This window comes from Branchiostoma lanceolatum, chromosome 9 (assembly GCF_035083965.1).
Source record: "Branchiostoma lanceolatum isolate klBraLanc5 chromosome 9, klBraLanc5.hap2, whole genome shotgun sequence".
In the NCBI taxonomy this organism is placed as follows: domain Eukaryota; kingdom Metazoa; phylum Chordata; class Leptocardii; order Amphioxiformes; family Branchiostomatidae; genus Branchiostoma; species Branchiostoma lanceolatum.
In genome coordinates this window covers 10087067-10102838 of record NC_089730.1, presented here as the reverse complement: position 1 = coordinate 10102838, position 15772 = coordinate 10087067, and the positions used below count along the sequence as shown (strand labels likewise).

The following is a 15772-nucleotide window of genomic DNA, read 5'->3' as shown; positions in this document are numbered from 1 at the left end:
ACGAGATCAGCACCAGGGCCAGAGCCTGCCCTTTTTTCAAAAAAGGATCACAGTGTTCCCGGAGACATCCAGATGTGTGTATTCCTCGGTTGGAGACAAGAAAGACTCCTTTAAGTCGAAGAGGAGATCCTAATGTTGATAAGATCGCTGGTATTTTTATGGTATGGTTTATGGCCGGTTTGTTAATGTCCTCTATCTTAGGTAAGTGAGGCAGGTTTGAATTCCTGTTATATTGTACCATTTGAAAGACAAATGTGTCATGTTCTTGTGGTGAATGTGAGGCAGTTTGACAGTAAGGGAAGAAGAATCCTTGATTTGACTCTAACTTGCGCTGTAGTTGCCACTTTCTTAAGGCTAGATTTGGACAGGTAAAAAAACAAGCGGACCGAGTTCAATGATCGAGGGTCCCTTGGAAATCAGTTACTTAGTTAAATGAAGGGACTACCCTAAAGATTAATTTAAAAAATGATGGTACTTAGTGTTGTGCCAATGGTACTCAATCGTCTGAATGGGAAATACGTGATTGTCTCCTTTAGAGTCTATGTCTTCATGTCTGTTCAATATTGGGAACACGGCGATAATGAGTCGGGATGCTGCAGACAACGGGCGGAAATGACAACAAAATAACGTCAAATTTTTGTGATACGGGAAGACATATAATATATATATATACTAATTTCCCACAAACGTTTGGTTGTGTAAACACAGGGCACAGGCTACACCCAGTAGATCTGTCTTAGAAAACGTGGTTCAATTTGCGAAGTAAACTCTGCATCTTGTTTTGTCCTTCCACCACTACAATAAGACATCATGAGAGATATGTTTGGTTTTCATTTTGTCTCATGTAACAAACGAAATCTGCTAGTACCTGAATGATAATAAAACACATTTCAATATATAGTTAAGTATTGGATCAAAAAGAAACAACACAAACTATAGTTGTCATATATCTCCATACATAATCCAAGCATCAATTTCTACAAACTTGATATAACCTAGAAATTTTAAAAATTGACACGACTACAGCACTTCTGGTACCTGTCATCTAAGTATCATAAAGTTGTATGATTTTATACATTTGTAACATTATCTTAGGCACAAGGCTGACATTAAAGTTGTCTCTATCAAGACATACTTATCCCAACATATCAGAGTTTTAATAATTTCTTTTTTTCAAATTTCAAGAATTGTAAAATATCATTCTGGTCTGAAAGGTCTGAAGAAGATTGAAGACAGAAACAATATGACATTCTTTTCATAAACAATGTGAAATGTCTTTATCTACACACACACTGCTCATACTGAAGGCACCTTCCAATCATATATCTTGGTTTCTTTCTGGAATATCAAAAGCTCAGGCAACCAAGACTGGATCTCTACAACTTTGCTGATTCACAGGGCTCAAAATCAAAGTTTAGGCCTGTTCCCAAAGTCTTTTGCCTGCACAGCTGGTCAGCAGTTTCCTTTTGCTGGGCTGAAAAGTAGTTCTTCCAGTCTCCCATTATTCCTGCATCAAACAAACAAATCAACATTGTATTCTTCATGAAAGGAACCATCAAGATCAGGCCTCAAAGTAATAAAACTTCTTATTATGATGTGTCAAAAGTGAATTTGGTATGTTATTTCTTACAAATAACATATTCAATCTTTCCGAAATGGCACCTGATGTAAGTAGCAAAAGGGCAACTGCTGTCAGCTTCAGAACATGTGACAAACTCAAGCACACACCGCACCAGAGAAAATCAGTTTAAGTGACCTTTACCTTTCCTCATAAACTTGGACTTGCTAAAATCCAAAAGCCCAATCCTTGCAACTGGTTTGTGATTAACTCTGGGGTTGTCCTTCATGACGGAAAAGTGGCAGTGGTCTACAACTCTTTGCAGTGATTCCTCTGGATATTTCTTCCCAAGGAAGTCTGCGATGTTCACAACCACTTTGTAAAGATCCTTGAGAACAACATCGAAGAGATGAAAAAGCAGTACATACTTGCTGGATAACTTGTGATGATATATTATGTAGGATTTCAAAATGCTGCCATAGATATTCACACTTATAATCTCACTGCTGTCTAATGTTTTAAGATGTGAATTTGACATAACATCAGAAAGTAAGTATCATTTTACCTACCTTCTGCATGTCTTCATATTTCAGGAACAACATGTTTGCATCATCTTTGTGCTTCCAGAACCCAAGAACATTTCTATAGAAGTCCCCGAAGGCCACTGTCAGAGAAACACAACAACCTTTTATTTTAGTGTTAACCGTTAAGAGATGAAAATGTGTCTGGTGATCACATGCCACATGCACATCTCAGATGATACTAAATGAATGGATATCATTATCTTGTATAGGAAGTCCATGATGCGCTTTAACAATAGCAGTGAGAGCAGTGGAGTTGTGAGAATTATCAGTTGAAAACTCAGAAAAGTTACACATCTGAGGGAAACTGATAGAGATTTTGTTGACAGTTCAACACACTCTATGCACTGTTAGCGACTATCCAATGAAGCCTGATCACAAAGGCAAACATCATTTTCGTTGAAGATCACTTGCGTTCCAGCTCTAAGACTGTGCTCTTGCAATTTCAAAATGGAAGAAGAGTTTGGAAAATGGACTATTTGGGGATATAGTGGTACATTCCGGGAAGAGTCCACTACTTACTAGGCTTGTAAGGCTAATCCCCAAAAAATACCACAAGTAGACAACACTGGGCATCAGCCATGACACTGGAAAATAGGTTCACCTAACCTTTTCCATCCAGAAAGTTGCTGAGAAACTCATCAAATGTACCCCATGTGTGCAGGACGACGTTCGCTTGAGAGAAGTGGCAGAATGATACTGCTGTGTCGTGAGGGTTACGCGTCACATACACCACCTGATACATGCAAGGGAACAGAAAAATATATAACACTTAATGCATACCTGTTGCAAAAGATAATCCTATCTACCAAACGTTAAAATCCAGATTAATGCAGATGACAGTGAACATGATACAGATGAAACTGCTTGTGCAACTATATCAAATGAAATCAAAATACCCTTGCCTTACAACTCATTAATCCTAAAGTAGTGGTGCCAAAGAGAATTACTGTATCAGAATTGTTACCTAATGTGCATATCAAGTAGTACTGTGCAATTCTTAGGTTTCTATGGACATTAAAACAGTTTTTATATGTACAGCACTTAACTTCATTGATATAAATCTCATTGCAGTGCCCTTAACAACTGGGGTTGGAGGAAAAACTAGTCCAGTCCACTGGCAGACCAGAACAGATAGGTTACACAACCAACCCATAACAAGTGCTGTTCCTGTTACCTTTCCTTTTCCTTCCCTAACATCCTTCGGCATCAGATCATAAGGCAGATGAGTCACAATCAGCCTTGGGGAAGGGGCCGTTTCAATAGTTCTGTAGACCGGCCCTTGAGTCTTTAGGTCGTAACTTTCAAAGAATGGAAAACGTTTGTATGTGGAGATGTCTTGTTCAGGATCTGCGTCACAGTACAGGAGAGACACAATCTGTCGCACCCACGTACTGCCTATGACATGGGGAATGCATAAAAAGTTGGTGAATACATGACAAAAATTTGCAAGTGAGTGGTTGGTCAGAATATACCTCATAAAACAAAGATGAGACAGCTAGCAACTGCAGCACCACTAATTAATGTCTAGAACATATCAACAAACCAGAATATCAATTTTGGTATTGGGTCTGATAATATCAGTTGAAGCAAAATGAAATTAGATTTAGCTTACAGATAGAGTCATAAAACTCACCAGTTTTAGGGTAGGAGGCAACGAAAACGTCATCATCACGCACAGCGAATGTCTCGAAGCCTTCAAGGTGTTCCTGCGTGAGTGCGTTTGCTAACATGACACCTTTGAACCAATTGTCGTGTAGTAGTTTGCGCCTGTTTTCAGCTGACAATGCCATCCCTGTGTCCTGTAAGTCAGTCCTCATTAGCATAAATTCACATTCAACGATGTTCAGATTCACATAAATTCTAAATCCCACACGCATGATATTGCCATCATTTATCAGTATGGAATTATAGTAGTTACTCATTAAGTATGCAAATGAGGTCCTCATTTGCGTACTTTTCATCTATCATTAGAATCAACATTCCTCAGTTACAAACGTCACGTATTTGAATAGTCTTATCATGGAACGCAGTGGGTGTACTAGTACATGTAGCATTTTCTTATTAATTATGCAAATCAGGTCTTTATTGGCATAAGTGACATTTATCACTATTTCTCTTTCTCAGTAACATATGTGACATGTTTGAGAGTCTAATCATGAAATAGAGTGGACGTATAAAATGTCCTCATTAATAATGCAAATTAGACACTGATTTGCATAATTTGTATCTTATTATGTAAATCATCACTCAAGCTATCTACACACCAAAAGTTCTTACCATCCGTCAACCTCTTCTTGCGTTATTCCCTTTCAAAGTTTGAAACATAATCGGCTCCTGCAGTTCCAAAAAAGTCTCCAGGAGACCCAAACCTATACAACTTACTATCCCTCCCAAGACCTACCTACCACTCAAAATTCATGACCATGGCATGTCCAGAACGCGAGATATCAAACACGGAAGTTCCTCTGTAGTACTATAGCAAGCCGCTAGGGGGCCCAAAATCTAATCATTTTGAGCTCTCAAGAAGACCTATCTACATACCAAGTATGAAGACAATCCAGTATGAAGACAATTCATCCAGGCAATCTCGAGTTATACTGTTTATAGACGTACGGACAGACACACACACACACACAGACACACACACACGTACGCTGTGCAAAACATAACCTTGTCGGCCAAGGTAATAAAATCTGCTTTTATCAAGAAGCTCTATACCTCCAGCGAAGGTAATAAAGTAGACTGTAAACTGGCCTCGAGGATCGCAAAAGGCTAAACGTTTTAACACACAAATTATACGTTCTGTTCTAATATTTCACACGACTGTTTTGTTCTCCCATTTTGGTTTGATTATGTTCACATTGAATGTTTACCTTGAAGATCAGCCGATTAGTTGTATGTTTGAAGCTTCTTACAAGATCGATGTCCAACAATAGATTACGATAAAAGCGACTCATGAGCCAAAAGTCTGCCAACCTTTCCAAGCCAGCCTTTTCTATCCCACAGGTTGAAGGTCATCACTTGTACTTGAACTCGTCTGTTATCACGGGGAGACAGAGGAGAAGTATCTTTCTTTATGTCATTGTATGATGGAATGTATAAAAAAAGAAAGCAGATAATGTCATTCTATGCAAAAAGGATTTTCAAATGTAAAAGTACCCCTTTTTGAACGTCTGGTTGTATATATTGTGCTGTAAAAGTACACAGTATTCTATCCAACAGGGTAAAACACCCCTTTCAGTTGACACTAGTGGTATTGTCCAGTATCAGTCAAAATGGCGGCGACCTCGCGAGGTGAATCAGGGTGAGATGAATGTTGCAGAAATACTTATTCTAAGGTGTGGAAAACAAATTCACTCAAACTTGTGCTGCAGACGTTACTGAAGTTTCATGGCCTTAGAATGATATGCATTTTATAACTATCGAAGCCTCGTTGTATGAAATTTTGCTTGAAATATATTATAAGGCATCACAGTCAGACACTTATCACTTTGTCATACCTGGGCCGCGAAAACGTTCGATACGGGTGCTCTGCATCGTGTGATAATTTTCCGTACCACACGGGGTAAGTCTACCTGGTCTTGTATCACACATGAGGTTTCCATAGAATATTTAGAATATATTTCGAGTGCGCCGCTGTCGAAAGACTCGGGTGATACGGAAATTACACCGTGTTGTATTCTAACGTTAACGTTATATTCTTCATCGTATTCTAAAAAGTAAACTTTGTAAAAAGAGGTTCTGAAGAACAACGACAAAAAAGTTACCTTCTTTTTTTCAGGATGAAGGCCTCTCCACAGCATCCAGAGGCCCAGAGTACCGGTCTTAAACAACCAGGCATCGTTTCAAGTGACTTCTGTGTCGTTGATGTCAACCGAGTGGCGTGTGTCTCTTCAATATTGAATAAAGGCGTCGTTAACGCATCCGTATATTATATGTTGAATATTGAATATAGGATGATGAATCAGAATACTGTAGAATAATGAGAGGAGGTTATACATTATCCAAGTTCCTCGTTTTCTCTTCATCAGGGGATTGGAAGCACTGTTCTAAACTTCGAGTTCTTGTGACTCTAAAGCGCCGTAGTTTTCAGTAGTTTCAGAAAAATAAAAGACTGAATGTGCAAGATAAGCATTTTATTTTAGTTGCTGTAATTTTTATGAAATTGACAAAAATAGTAAAAAAATACAGTGAGAAACCTTATAACCTTAATACACAAACTAACGTTGTTTTGGATACATCTTTATATATGAGTCACACATGAAGATCCACTCACTATCAAAAACTAATGAAATAACAATAAGAATACAGTATTGGATCACAACCAAACTCTATAACCTTAATACACAAACTATAGTTGTTATATATATTTATAGATGAGTCAAACATGAAGATCTACCATCTATCAAAGAATAAGAATATAGTATTGGCCCAGGGTCACAACCCCAAACCTTACAACCTTAATACAAAACCTACCTGTATAATTGCTATATATCTTTATACATGAGTCAAACATCAAGATCTACCAACTATTGTTGGATAAAACCGTATAGAAATTGACACAGACCTGATATCGATCTTGAAAACACTACTTTTGGCACCTGCGTCTGAGGTACATGTTTTACGCAAAAGGTGTCACTTTTAAGAAAGACTGAACCCAACATTTCAGAGTTTTAATAATTGTTATCTTTTTGAATTTCAAAAATTGGAAAATATCACCATTCTTTGTTAAGGAATTGTCTGAAGAAGTTTAAAGTCAGTAATAATACAATATTCCTCTTATAAACGCCTTTAATGTCTTAAAAGACTATTCAAAATGTCTTTAATCTGATATTTTCAGCATGTTGATTAATATTTACACTGCTCATACTGAAGCTATCATCCAATCATACATATTGGTTTCTTTGTGGAAGCTATCAAAACCACAGGCCAGCAAGACTTAGCATCCCTTCAATCTCTAAACCTTTGCTGATTCACAGGGCTCAAAGTCAAACAGCAGGCCTGTTCCCAAAGTCTTTTGCCTGTACAGCTGGTCAGCAGTTTCCTTTTGCTGGGCTGAAAAGTAGTTCTTCCAGTCTCCCACTATGCCTACATCAAACAAACAAATCAAGATGCATAAACATTGCATTTCCTATGAAGAAAACCATCAAGATCAGGCCTCGAAGAAAAATGGCAATATCACCAAAATGTGTGATCTATAGTTGTGCTAAACAAACTGCAGCGTACAGCTAAGACAGTCCCCTAAAACTCCCCTAAGCCTAATATGTTGTTTTCTATCCAGCATGACAAGAGACAGTGTAGCAATCATTGGCAACCACTGTTGGCTGCGCATGTCGGTGACAAAGAAGCAAATTTCTCTTCCTACTTCCTCAAGAAAGACTGATACCGCAGACTGTACCGCAGCAGCAGAATACAGTGGACTACTACTTCCTTTAAGGAGAAAATCGGCTTAAGTGACCAAGTTTTACCTTTACTCATAAACTTGGACTTGCTAAAATCCAAGATCCCAATCCTTGCAAGTGGTTCATAGTTTACCCTGGGGTTGTCCTTCATAGTAGAAAAGTGGCAGTGGTGTACAATTCTTTGAAAAGACTCTTCGGGAAATTCTTTCCCAAGGAAGTCTGCGATGTTCACAACTACTTTGTAAAGATCCTGAATATCATAGAGAACAATATCAAAATGATAAATAATGAGCACATTCAATTTTAGAACATGAACATGAGATAAATATGTGGGATTTTAAAAGCTGACATAGATATTCACACTGCCTTATGAACTCATTACGATAAAATCATATATAATGGATTTGACATAACTTTAAAGTCTGAAAGCAAATCTTTTCACCTTCTGCATATCTTCATATTTCAGGAACAATATGTTTGCATCATCTTTGTGCTTCCAGAACCCAAGGACATTTCTGTAGAAGTCTCCATATGTCACTGTCAGAGAAACACATCAAACTTTAGCTGTTAAGAGTTGAAAAATGTTTACAATTATCATACAAGCAATTTGCTTTACATCTGATACAGAATGAATAGGCATTTTCATCCTGTATAGATCTTTAGGCAAAGGGTCATTTAACTTCACCAATATGAATAGTCTTTAGTATTCACTAAATGATATCATTTACTAACCATATGACAAACAATGAACATATTGTGTTAGTTAGCGTCTGGGGCATTTACCTCTTCCATCCAGAAAGTTGCTGAGAAACTCATCAAATGTGTCCCATGTGTGCAGAGCGATGTTTGCTTGAGAGAAGTGGAAGAATGATACTGCTGTGTCGTGAGGGTTACGTGTCACATACACCACCTGACACATGCAAGGGAACAGAAAAATATATAACACTTAATGTATACTTGACGGACAACCTGTCCAACCTAAAAATATAATCCTATACCTAGTAAACTTTAAAATCAAGAATAATGCAGATGACAGTGAGTATGATCAGAGATGTTACTGCTTAAAATGTGCAACTAGTTAACTATAGTATAAAATGACATGAAATTACCCTTGCCTAACGACACATTAATCCTAAGAAGTGGTACCAAAGAAGAGCACCAGATGATACCTAATGTACAAATCTAGCACTGTGCAATTCTTAGGTATTTATGGCTACCATACATGTACATCGATTGACGGAACAAAATACTGTTGATACTCTTTTTGCTACTGAATATTTTGAACCGAAATAACTTCAGTTTTCATATATACAATGTACAACACTTACAGTGCCTTAACAACTAAAGGGTTGCTGGCAAAACTAGTCCGATCACCTGGCAGACCAGAACAGATTCTGAGGTTATTCTGTCAACCCATAACAAATGATGTTCCTGTTACCTTTCCTTTTCCTTCCCTTACATCCTTCGGCATCAGATCATAAGGCAGATGAGTCATGATCAGCCTTGGGGAAGGGGCCGTTTCAATAGTTTTGTAGACCGGCCCTTGAGTCTCTAGGTCGTAACTTTCAAAGAATGGAAAACGTGCGTATGTGGGGATGTCTTGTTCAGGATCTGCATCACAGTACAGGAGAGACACAATCTGTCGCACCCACGTATTGCCTATGACATGGGGTGTATAAAAAGTTGGTGAATACATGAAAAAATGCCAGAATTAAAGTGTCAGAGAGGGTGAATATACGTCATAAAAGAAAGATGAGACAGTTTGTAACAGCTGCTGAGCTAATTAATGTCTAGAGCAAGATGCATATTAGTAATTAAATCAGAATATCAATTTCGGTAAAGTCTAATTACATGTATATCAACATGAAGCGAAATAGAATTAAATGTACCTTACAGACAGACTCGGGAAACTCACCAGTTTTAGGGTAGGACGCTACGAAAACGTCATCATCACGCACGGCGAATGTCTCGAAGCCTTCAAGGTGTTCCTGTGTGAGTGCGTTTGATATCATGACATCTTTGAACCAGTTGTCGTGTTGAATCTTGCGGATGTTTTCAGCTGACAGTGCCATCCTGTGTCCTGTAGTCCTATTTACTGTTTAGAAATGATAGGTTATGGTAATTAAGACCTAAGACCTAAGGGTCTGACATTACTATGTACGTGATTCATTGACGAACACTGCTTTTAGCTGTTACAAACCTGATAAAAAACGATCATGATACTTTTTTCAAATAACTCTTACTGCTAAAGTAGTATAGAAGACTAAGTTAGCAATAATGTGTTGCTGATCTTAAGATTTATTCATTTTGATAAACACTTCAAGTAAAGATGATCTTAACTTCTCTTTGGTATAAAACCTGGTGTTTTCAGTCCTATCGTTAGTCACTGACGAAAGACAGTGGATGCTGTCTGAAACGTCTGACTATTTCAAATCAAAATTTTATCCAGTTGCTTGAGTAATTATTTTTGGCGTATCTTACTACCTGGATGTCTAACTTTCATCAACGTATTAACCTCTGTTATTTGGCTGGAGAAGATGATCAAACTGATATGATTTAGGGACTGTTCGATATTTAGTGGGGGAGGGCCGGTGTACATGTAGAAGGTCGCCGCGGGGTGAAAATAAACAATTCCATGGCCATTAAATAAAAACTAGAAAGGCAACATTTGCGAGAAAATACAGCATGTTTAGCCATACTCCTCGCCATGCCAAAAATAGACTGTCCCCAAATAACAATGGACCATTCTAAAATACTTCAACTTAAAAAATGGATCGCCCCAGTCCAAAATTGAGTTTAAAAACAATTAGTCTCTCCAAAATACATAGGAACTGGAGATGTGTATCTTTGTTTAAAAAAAGTGAACAAAGCCATGTAAGCACATGTCCTACGCATTCCAATACCACATTTGGTATGAATACTAGCACACCTGCGCCAGGAATGCAAGATAACTTAATTAACTCAATTGGCCAATCAGATGGTTGCAAGGGTCACAGGCAGGCCAGGTCCGGTTGGGGTCACCGACCTTTAGGTCATATGAGGAAAATACCCAATGTTCACCCCAAAATACCCTGCAAAAATCGTATTTTGAAGTGATATATGCCAAAAGTGCGAATGGGGTTCTTTGACTATTTATTCAATTTACCCCCATAGCAAATTTCAGGTCATTTGGATGTATTTCCAGAGCACAGGAGGCCAAAATGTACGTTTTTGGTCAGAAAAAACTCAATAAAATCACTTTCAAGGTCAATATCGAAAAAATGAAAAATAGGCTAAGGGTATTTGCCAACACTACCTTTGTACCAAATTTCAGGTCATTTGGTCAAAAAATGACAAAGATTTTTCGATTTGACAGGAGAAGAAGAAGGAGGAGAAGAAACCTGAGTAAAAAAAACAATATGTTGAGCATACTAGGTATGGCTAAACATAAAAATGCCAAACTATCAAAAGATGTTTGAAAATGACACAAAATATTCAGCCGGCGGCCGGAAATGTCGTATGGGGGTGGGGGTTGAAGATATTGCTCACCGAATGTCGAGCGCCGAAATCTTGACCTAGTCTCTACCAGACTAACCGCGCCAGCTATAGGGAGAACACTAGTTTGCCGGGGGACTTTGGCCATGCATGGAGGGTAACATTCGCAGCCGCAGTTATTGGACCCTATCTCCGTAGCTGACTCACTTCATACAATTGACTCTATTTTGGCCAATTTCTACTATTTTCCCAGCGACCCGTGGAGGGTGGTAGAGCCGAATCTCGACCCCCTGAAACGCTATTTCCTGCATTTTGAGGGGCAAATTTTGCTGGTAGACCAAGGGCATTATATAGGTAGACCAAGGGGGAAGACTAAGCATCTCTATCAGTGAAAAAAATACACATGGGTTTCATCGGGGGCCACGCCCTCCCAACAGTGAAAAAAATCCAGAAGGGTTTCAGCCAGAGTGCAGCTAGATTTTCGGGAACGATGCTCTCCCGACATATTCTCCATGCAGAGGTTTCGGTCGAGTGGGGTAGGAGTGTCCGAGTTTCTTTCCGGTGAAGGGAGAGCAACGTTAAAAATCCCGGACACTCCTACCCCACTCGACCGAAACCTCTGCTTAGAGAATACTCCCAACAAATTGAAACTTATAGGTACTAAGGCATGCTGGCCCCGGGAAAAAATTTTAAATCTTCTCCTCTGAAACACTACTTCCTGCATTTTTGTTCTGGTATATAGACTTAAAGCTACGTTTAATGACTTCTCTATGATTGAAAAATACACGTTCCAGCCTTGATATTTGGGGGACGACACCCCCATTATATTTTCGACGGAGGCGTGACGATTCTAGGTGAGTCCGGGGGCATGCTGACAGCTCCCCGGGAAACTTTTGAAACCTTTACCCTTTGAAACGCTGTTTCATGCATTTTGAGGGGCAAATTTTGCTGGTAGATTATTGGCTAAGATATTACCTTGATGCCTTGAAGATAAACAGGTGAATAAGGCAGCACGCCTGTTGTAAGTGTCAACCTCGTCTCGATCAGCAAATAAGCCCACTCGGAATTTCGAGTATGTATGTGCAGTGTCAAAGGTGAAGTCCCCCGAGACGTAAACAAAATCAGTCTGGGCTTGGGCATTGTTATGCAAATCTAGACAATGTCAAGGCGCGTACTCAAAATCCAAAGGGGGAAAAATTTCCTTGGCCAAACTTTGGTCAGCTATAACTCCGTGACCACGAATGAGATAATAATGCGGTCTTCAGTTTTCAAGTACGTATCAAGTGCCCTATCGATTGAACACAAAGTTTGAAAATTCTTGTACAGACATTGATTTTATTAAAGTGTCTGTAGTCTATATTTTATCAAATCTTTAAATGACTAACATACCATCCCTTTTCTGAAACAAAGTATACAGTAAAATAGCCTCTAGGATAGCAAAACGCTAACCGTTACACAAACCATGTGCTTACATATTACGCAATTCGACTATTTTGTACTCCCATTACATTTTTTTGCGTGATTATGTTCACCTTGAAAGTTTTACGTTGAAGTTCAGCTATCTAAATGTGTGTTTGAAGCTTCTTACACGACTTACGAGCCAAAAATCTGCGGACTTTTCCAAGGAGCCTTTTCTTTCCCAATCATCCAGGTAGAAAATAAAAAGTAACACACACTAGAGTTGTTATATATCCATACAACTATAATCTTTTGACACAACAAAAGTACAGCGACTTTCATGACCCAAGCATCTAGATTTACCAAGTACTGTATCAAAGTAAGAACTTTTGCACCTAGTACCTGTGTCATCTTAATGGTATAAAGTTGTATAATTTTGTACATTTGTATCTTAGGTACAATTTTGACATTTAAGTTGTCACTTTCAAGATAGACTTATCCCAATATTTCAGAGTTTTAATAATCAATCTTTTTTTATGAATTCCAAAAATTGCAATATATCATCTTTCATTGTTAGAGCATGGTCTGAAGAAGATTGAATTCATAATCGATATCACATTCTTCTCAAAAACAATGTTGTAAAAGACTTTATTTTGATATTTAATTAATATCTACACTGTTCATACTGAAGCTATCATCCAATCACACTCCATGGTGTCTTTGTGAACTATTAAAACCTCAGGTTACCAAGACTGGATCTCTACAACTTTGCTGATTCACAGGGCTCAAAATCAAAGTTCAGGCCTGTTCCCAAAGTCTTCTGCCTGTACAGCTGGTCAGCAGTTTCCTTTTGCTGGACTGAAAAGTAGTTCTTCCAGTCTCCCACTATTCCTATATCAAACAGAGAAATCAAGATGCATAAACATTGCATTTACCATGAAGGAAACCATCAAGATCAGGCCTCCAAGAAAAATAACATCTTGCTGAAATGTGTGATGTATGGTTGTGTTAAATAAATTGCATTGTACAGCTGGGACATTCTGTTCCAAAACTCGGCCCTAAGAGGCTAAGCCCATAAGTGTCAAAGTCTTCTATCTAGGATGACATGAGGCGGGAAAGTAGCAATCACTGGCAACCACTGATGTCTTTAGAGAAGATTGGTGACTCAGCTTTACCTTTCCTCATAAACTTGGACTTGCTAAAATCCAAAATCCCCTTCCCTGCGAATGGTTCATAGTTGACTTTGGGGTTGTCCCTCATAACAGAAAAGCGGCAGTGGTCTACAACTCTTTGCAGCGATTCTGCAGGAAATTTCTTCCCAAGGAAGTCTGCGATGTTCACAACCACTTTGTAAAGATCCTGCACATCATTGAGAAGAACATCATAGAAATAAGAGGTTACATACAATTTGTAATGAGATACGTACATGTGGACTTTACAATGCTGACATAGAGATTCACACTTATAAATTCACTATGATTTACAATTGTGTTGTTTAAAGAGATGGATTTGACATAACATCAGAAAGAAGATATCTTTTCACCTTCTGCATATCTTCATATTTCAGGAACAATATGTTTGCATCATCTTTGTGCTTCCAGAACCCAAGGACATTTCTGTAGAAGTCTCCACATGATACTGTCAGGGAAACACATCAAACTTTAACTGTTAAATGAAAATGTTTGATGTCATCATACATAAATCTGATAATGAATAAATCTGAACAGTCTCTAGTCTTCACTAAATGATATTATTTACTTTATATTAAAAACAACGAACATGACATATGTTTAATTTAGCATCTGAGACATTTACCACTTCCATCCAGAAAGTTGTTCAGAAACTCATCAAATGTGTCCCAGGTGAGCAGGGTGATGTTGCCTTGTGAGAAGTGGAAGAATGATACTGCTGTGTCGTGAGGGTTACGCGTCACATACACCACCTGATATATGCAAGGGAACAGAAAATAGTATTTGATGCATATCTGAAGGACGTCCTGTCAGTAACCTGTTGTAATCCTATCGACGTGACATTAAGATCAACAATAGTGCAGATGACAATGTTTTATATATACAACAATTCATTGATCTAAATCTGCTTGCAGTGCATTTAACAACTGGGGTTGGCGGAAAAACTAGTCCGGCTTCAGTTGCAGACCAGACCAGACCAGACCTGATAGATTACTCTGCCAACCCATAACATGTGCTGTTCCTGTTACCTTTCCTTTTCCTTCCCTAACATCCTTTGGCATCAAATCATAAGGCAGATGAGTCTTGATCAACCTTGGGGAAGGGGCCGTTTCAATAGTTCTGTAGACCGGACCTTGAGTCTGTGGGTTGTACATTTCAAAGAATGGAAAACGTGCGTATGTGGAGATGTCTTGTTCAGGATCTGCATCACAGTACAGGAGAGACACAATCTGTCGCACCCACGTACTGCCTATGACATGGGGAATGCAGAAAAAGTTTGTGAATACCCAACTAATTGTCGAGTGAGTCAGAATATACCTGATAAAACAAAGATGAGACAGCTACTAATTACTGCTGCATTAATTAATGCCTAGAGCAAAATGCATATAAATTTTAAAAATTAAAAAAAAACAGAATATCAATTTTGGTCAAGTCTAATATCATGTCAGTCAAAGCAAAATGAAATCAAATGTACCTTACAGATAGTCGTAAAACTCACCTGTTTTAGGGTAGGAGGCTACGAAAACGTCATCATCACGCACAGCGAATGTCTCGAAGCCTTCAAGGTGTTCCTGCGTGAGTCCGTTTGCTAACATGACACCTTTGAACCATTTGTCGTGAAGTAGTTTGTGCTTGTTTTCAGCTGACAGTGCCATCCCGTGTCCCTTCTATCCTATTTCAAATGTAACTGTTATGAATTTGGGAAAGAAGGCAGTTAATCCTGGATGTGTTTGGTGATCTTAAGATTTATTTGTTTGTTTGAACCTTTGATTTGAAGTTAGATGACCAGCAAAAATATAGCCTATTAAAGATCACATTGCAATACATCACATAACATGAAATATTTTGAAACTGCATCGAATTGGCACTAGCAGCAGAAAACACCTGAGAATTGAATTGCAGAAATAATTTAAAAGTAACCCACCTCAACGTCAAGGATTGCAAAAGCCTGAAAAGGTTTTCACAAATGATGTGCTATAGTCTTTCCTCAATTCGACCCTTTTGTTCTAACATGTTTGCTTTGATTATTTAAGTGTTTGAAGCTACTTACACTGTTACAGTTTGTTGCTAGTCAGGAGCCAAAGTCTGCCAGCTTTTCTTTCCCAAAGGTTGAAGGTCATCACGGGTTCTTGAATTCGACCATTTTCACAGGGGTGTAGCATTATT

General features: G+C 38.4%; 1 protein-coding gene and 1 long non-coding RNA gene across 2 annotated transcripts; one reads left to right on the top strand and one right to left on the bottom strand.

The window, feature by feature from the left end:
• Positions 1-1029: 1029 nt before the first annotated feature.
• On the bottom strand, positions 1030-15719 carry LOC136442119 (uncharacterized). Its single transcript, XM_066438745.1, has 14 exons — positions 15531-15719; positions 15105-15293; positions 14635-14855; positions 14232-14358; positions 13960-14054; positions 13592-13775; positions 13179-13307; positions 11994-12170; positions 9460-9639; positions 8983-9203; positions 8328-8454; positions 2128-2222; positions 1763-1946; positions 1030-1507 (listed from the first exon to the last, which is right to left on the bottom strand). The coding sequence occupies exons 2-14, from the start codon at positions 15259-15261 to the stop codon at positions 1377-1379; spliced, it is 2028 nt and encodes a 675-aa protein (XP_066294842.1). The 5' UTR covers positions 15262-15293; positions 15531-15719; the 3' UTR covers positions 1030-1376.
• Positions 5411-6071, top strand: LOC136441650 (uncharacterized). Its single transcript, XR_010756910.1, has 2 exons — positions 5411-5480; positions 5924-6071. It is a non-coding gene; the product is annotated as an uncharacterized lncRNA (long non-coding RNA).
• Positions 15720-15772: the final 53 nt, after the last annotated feature.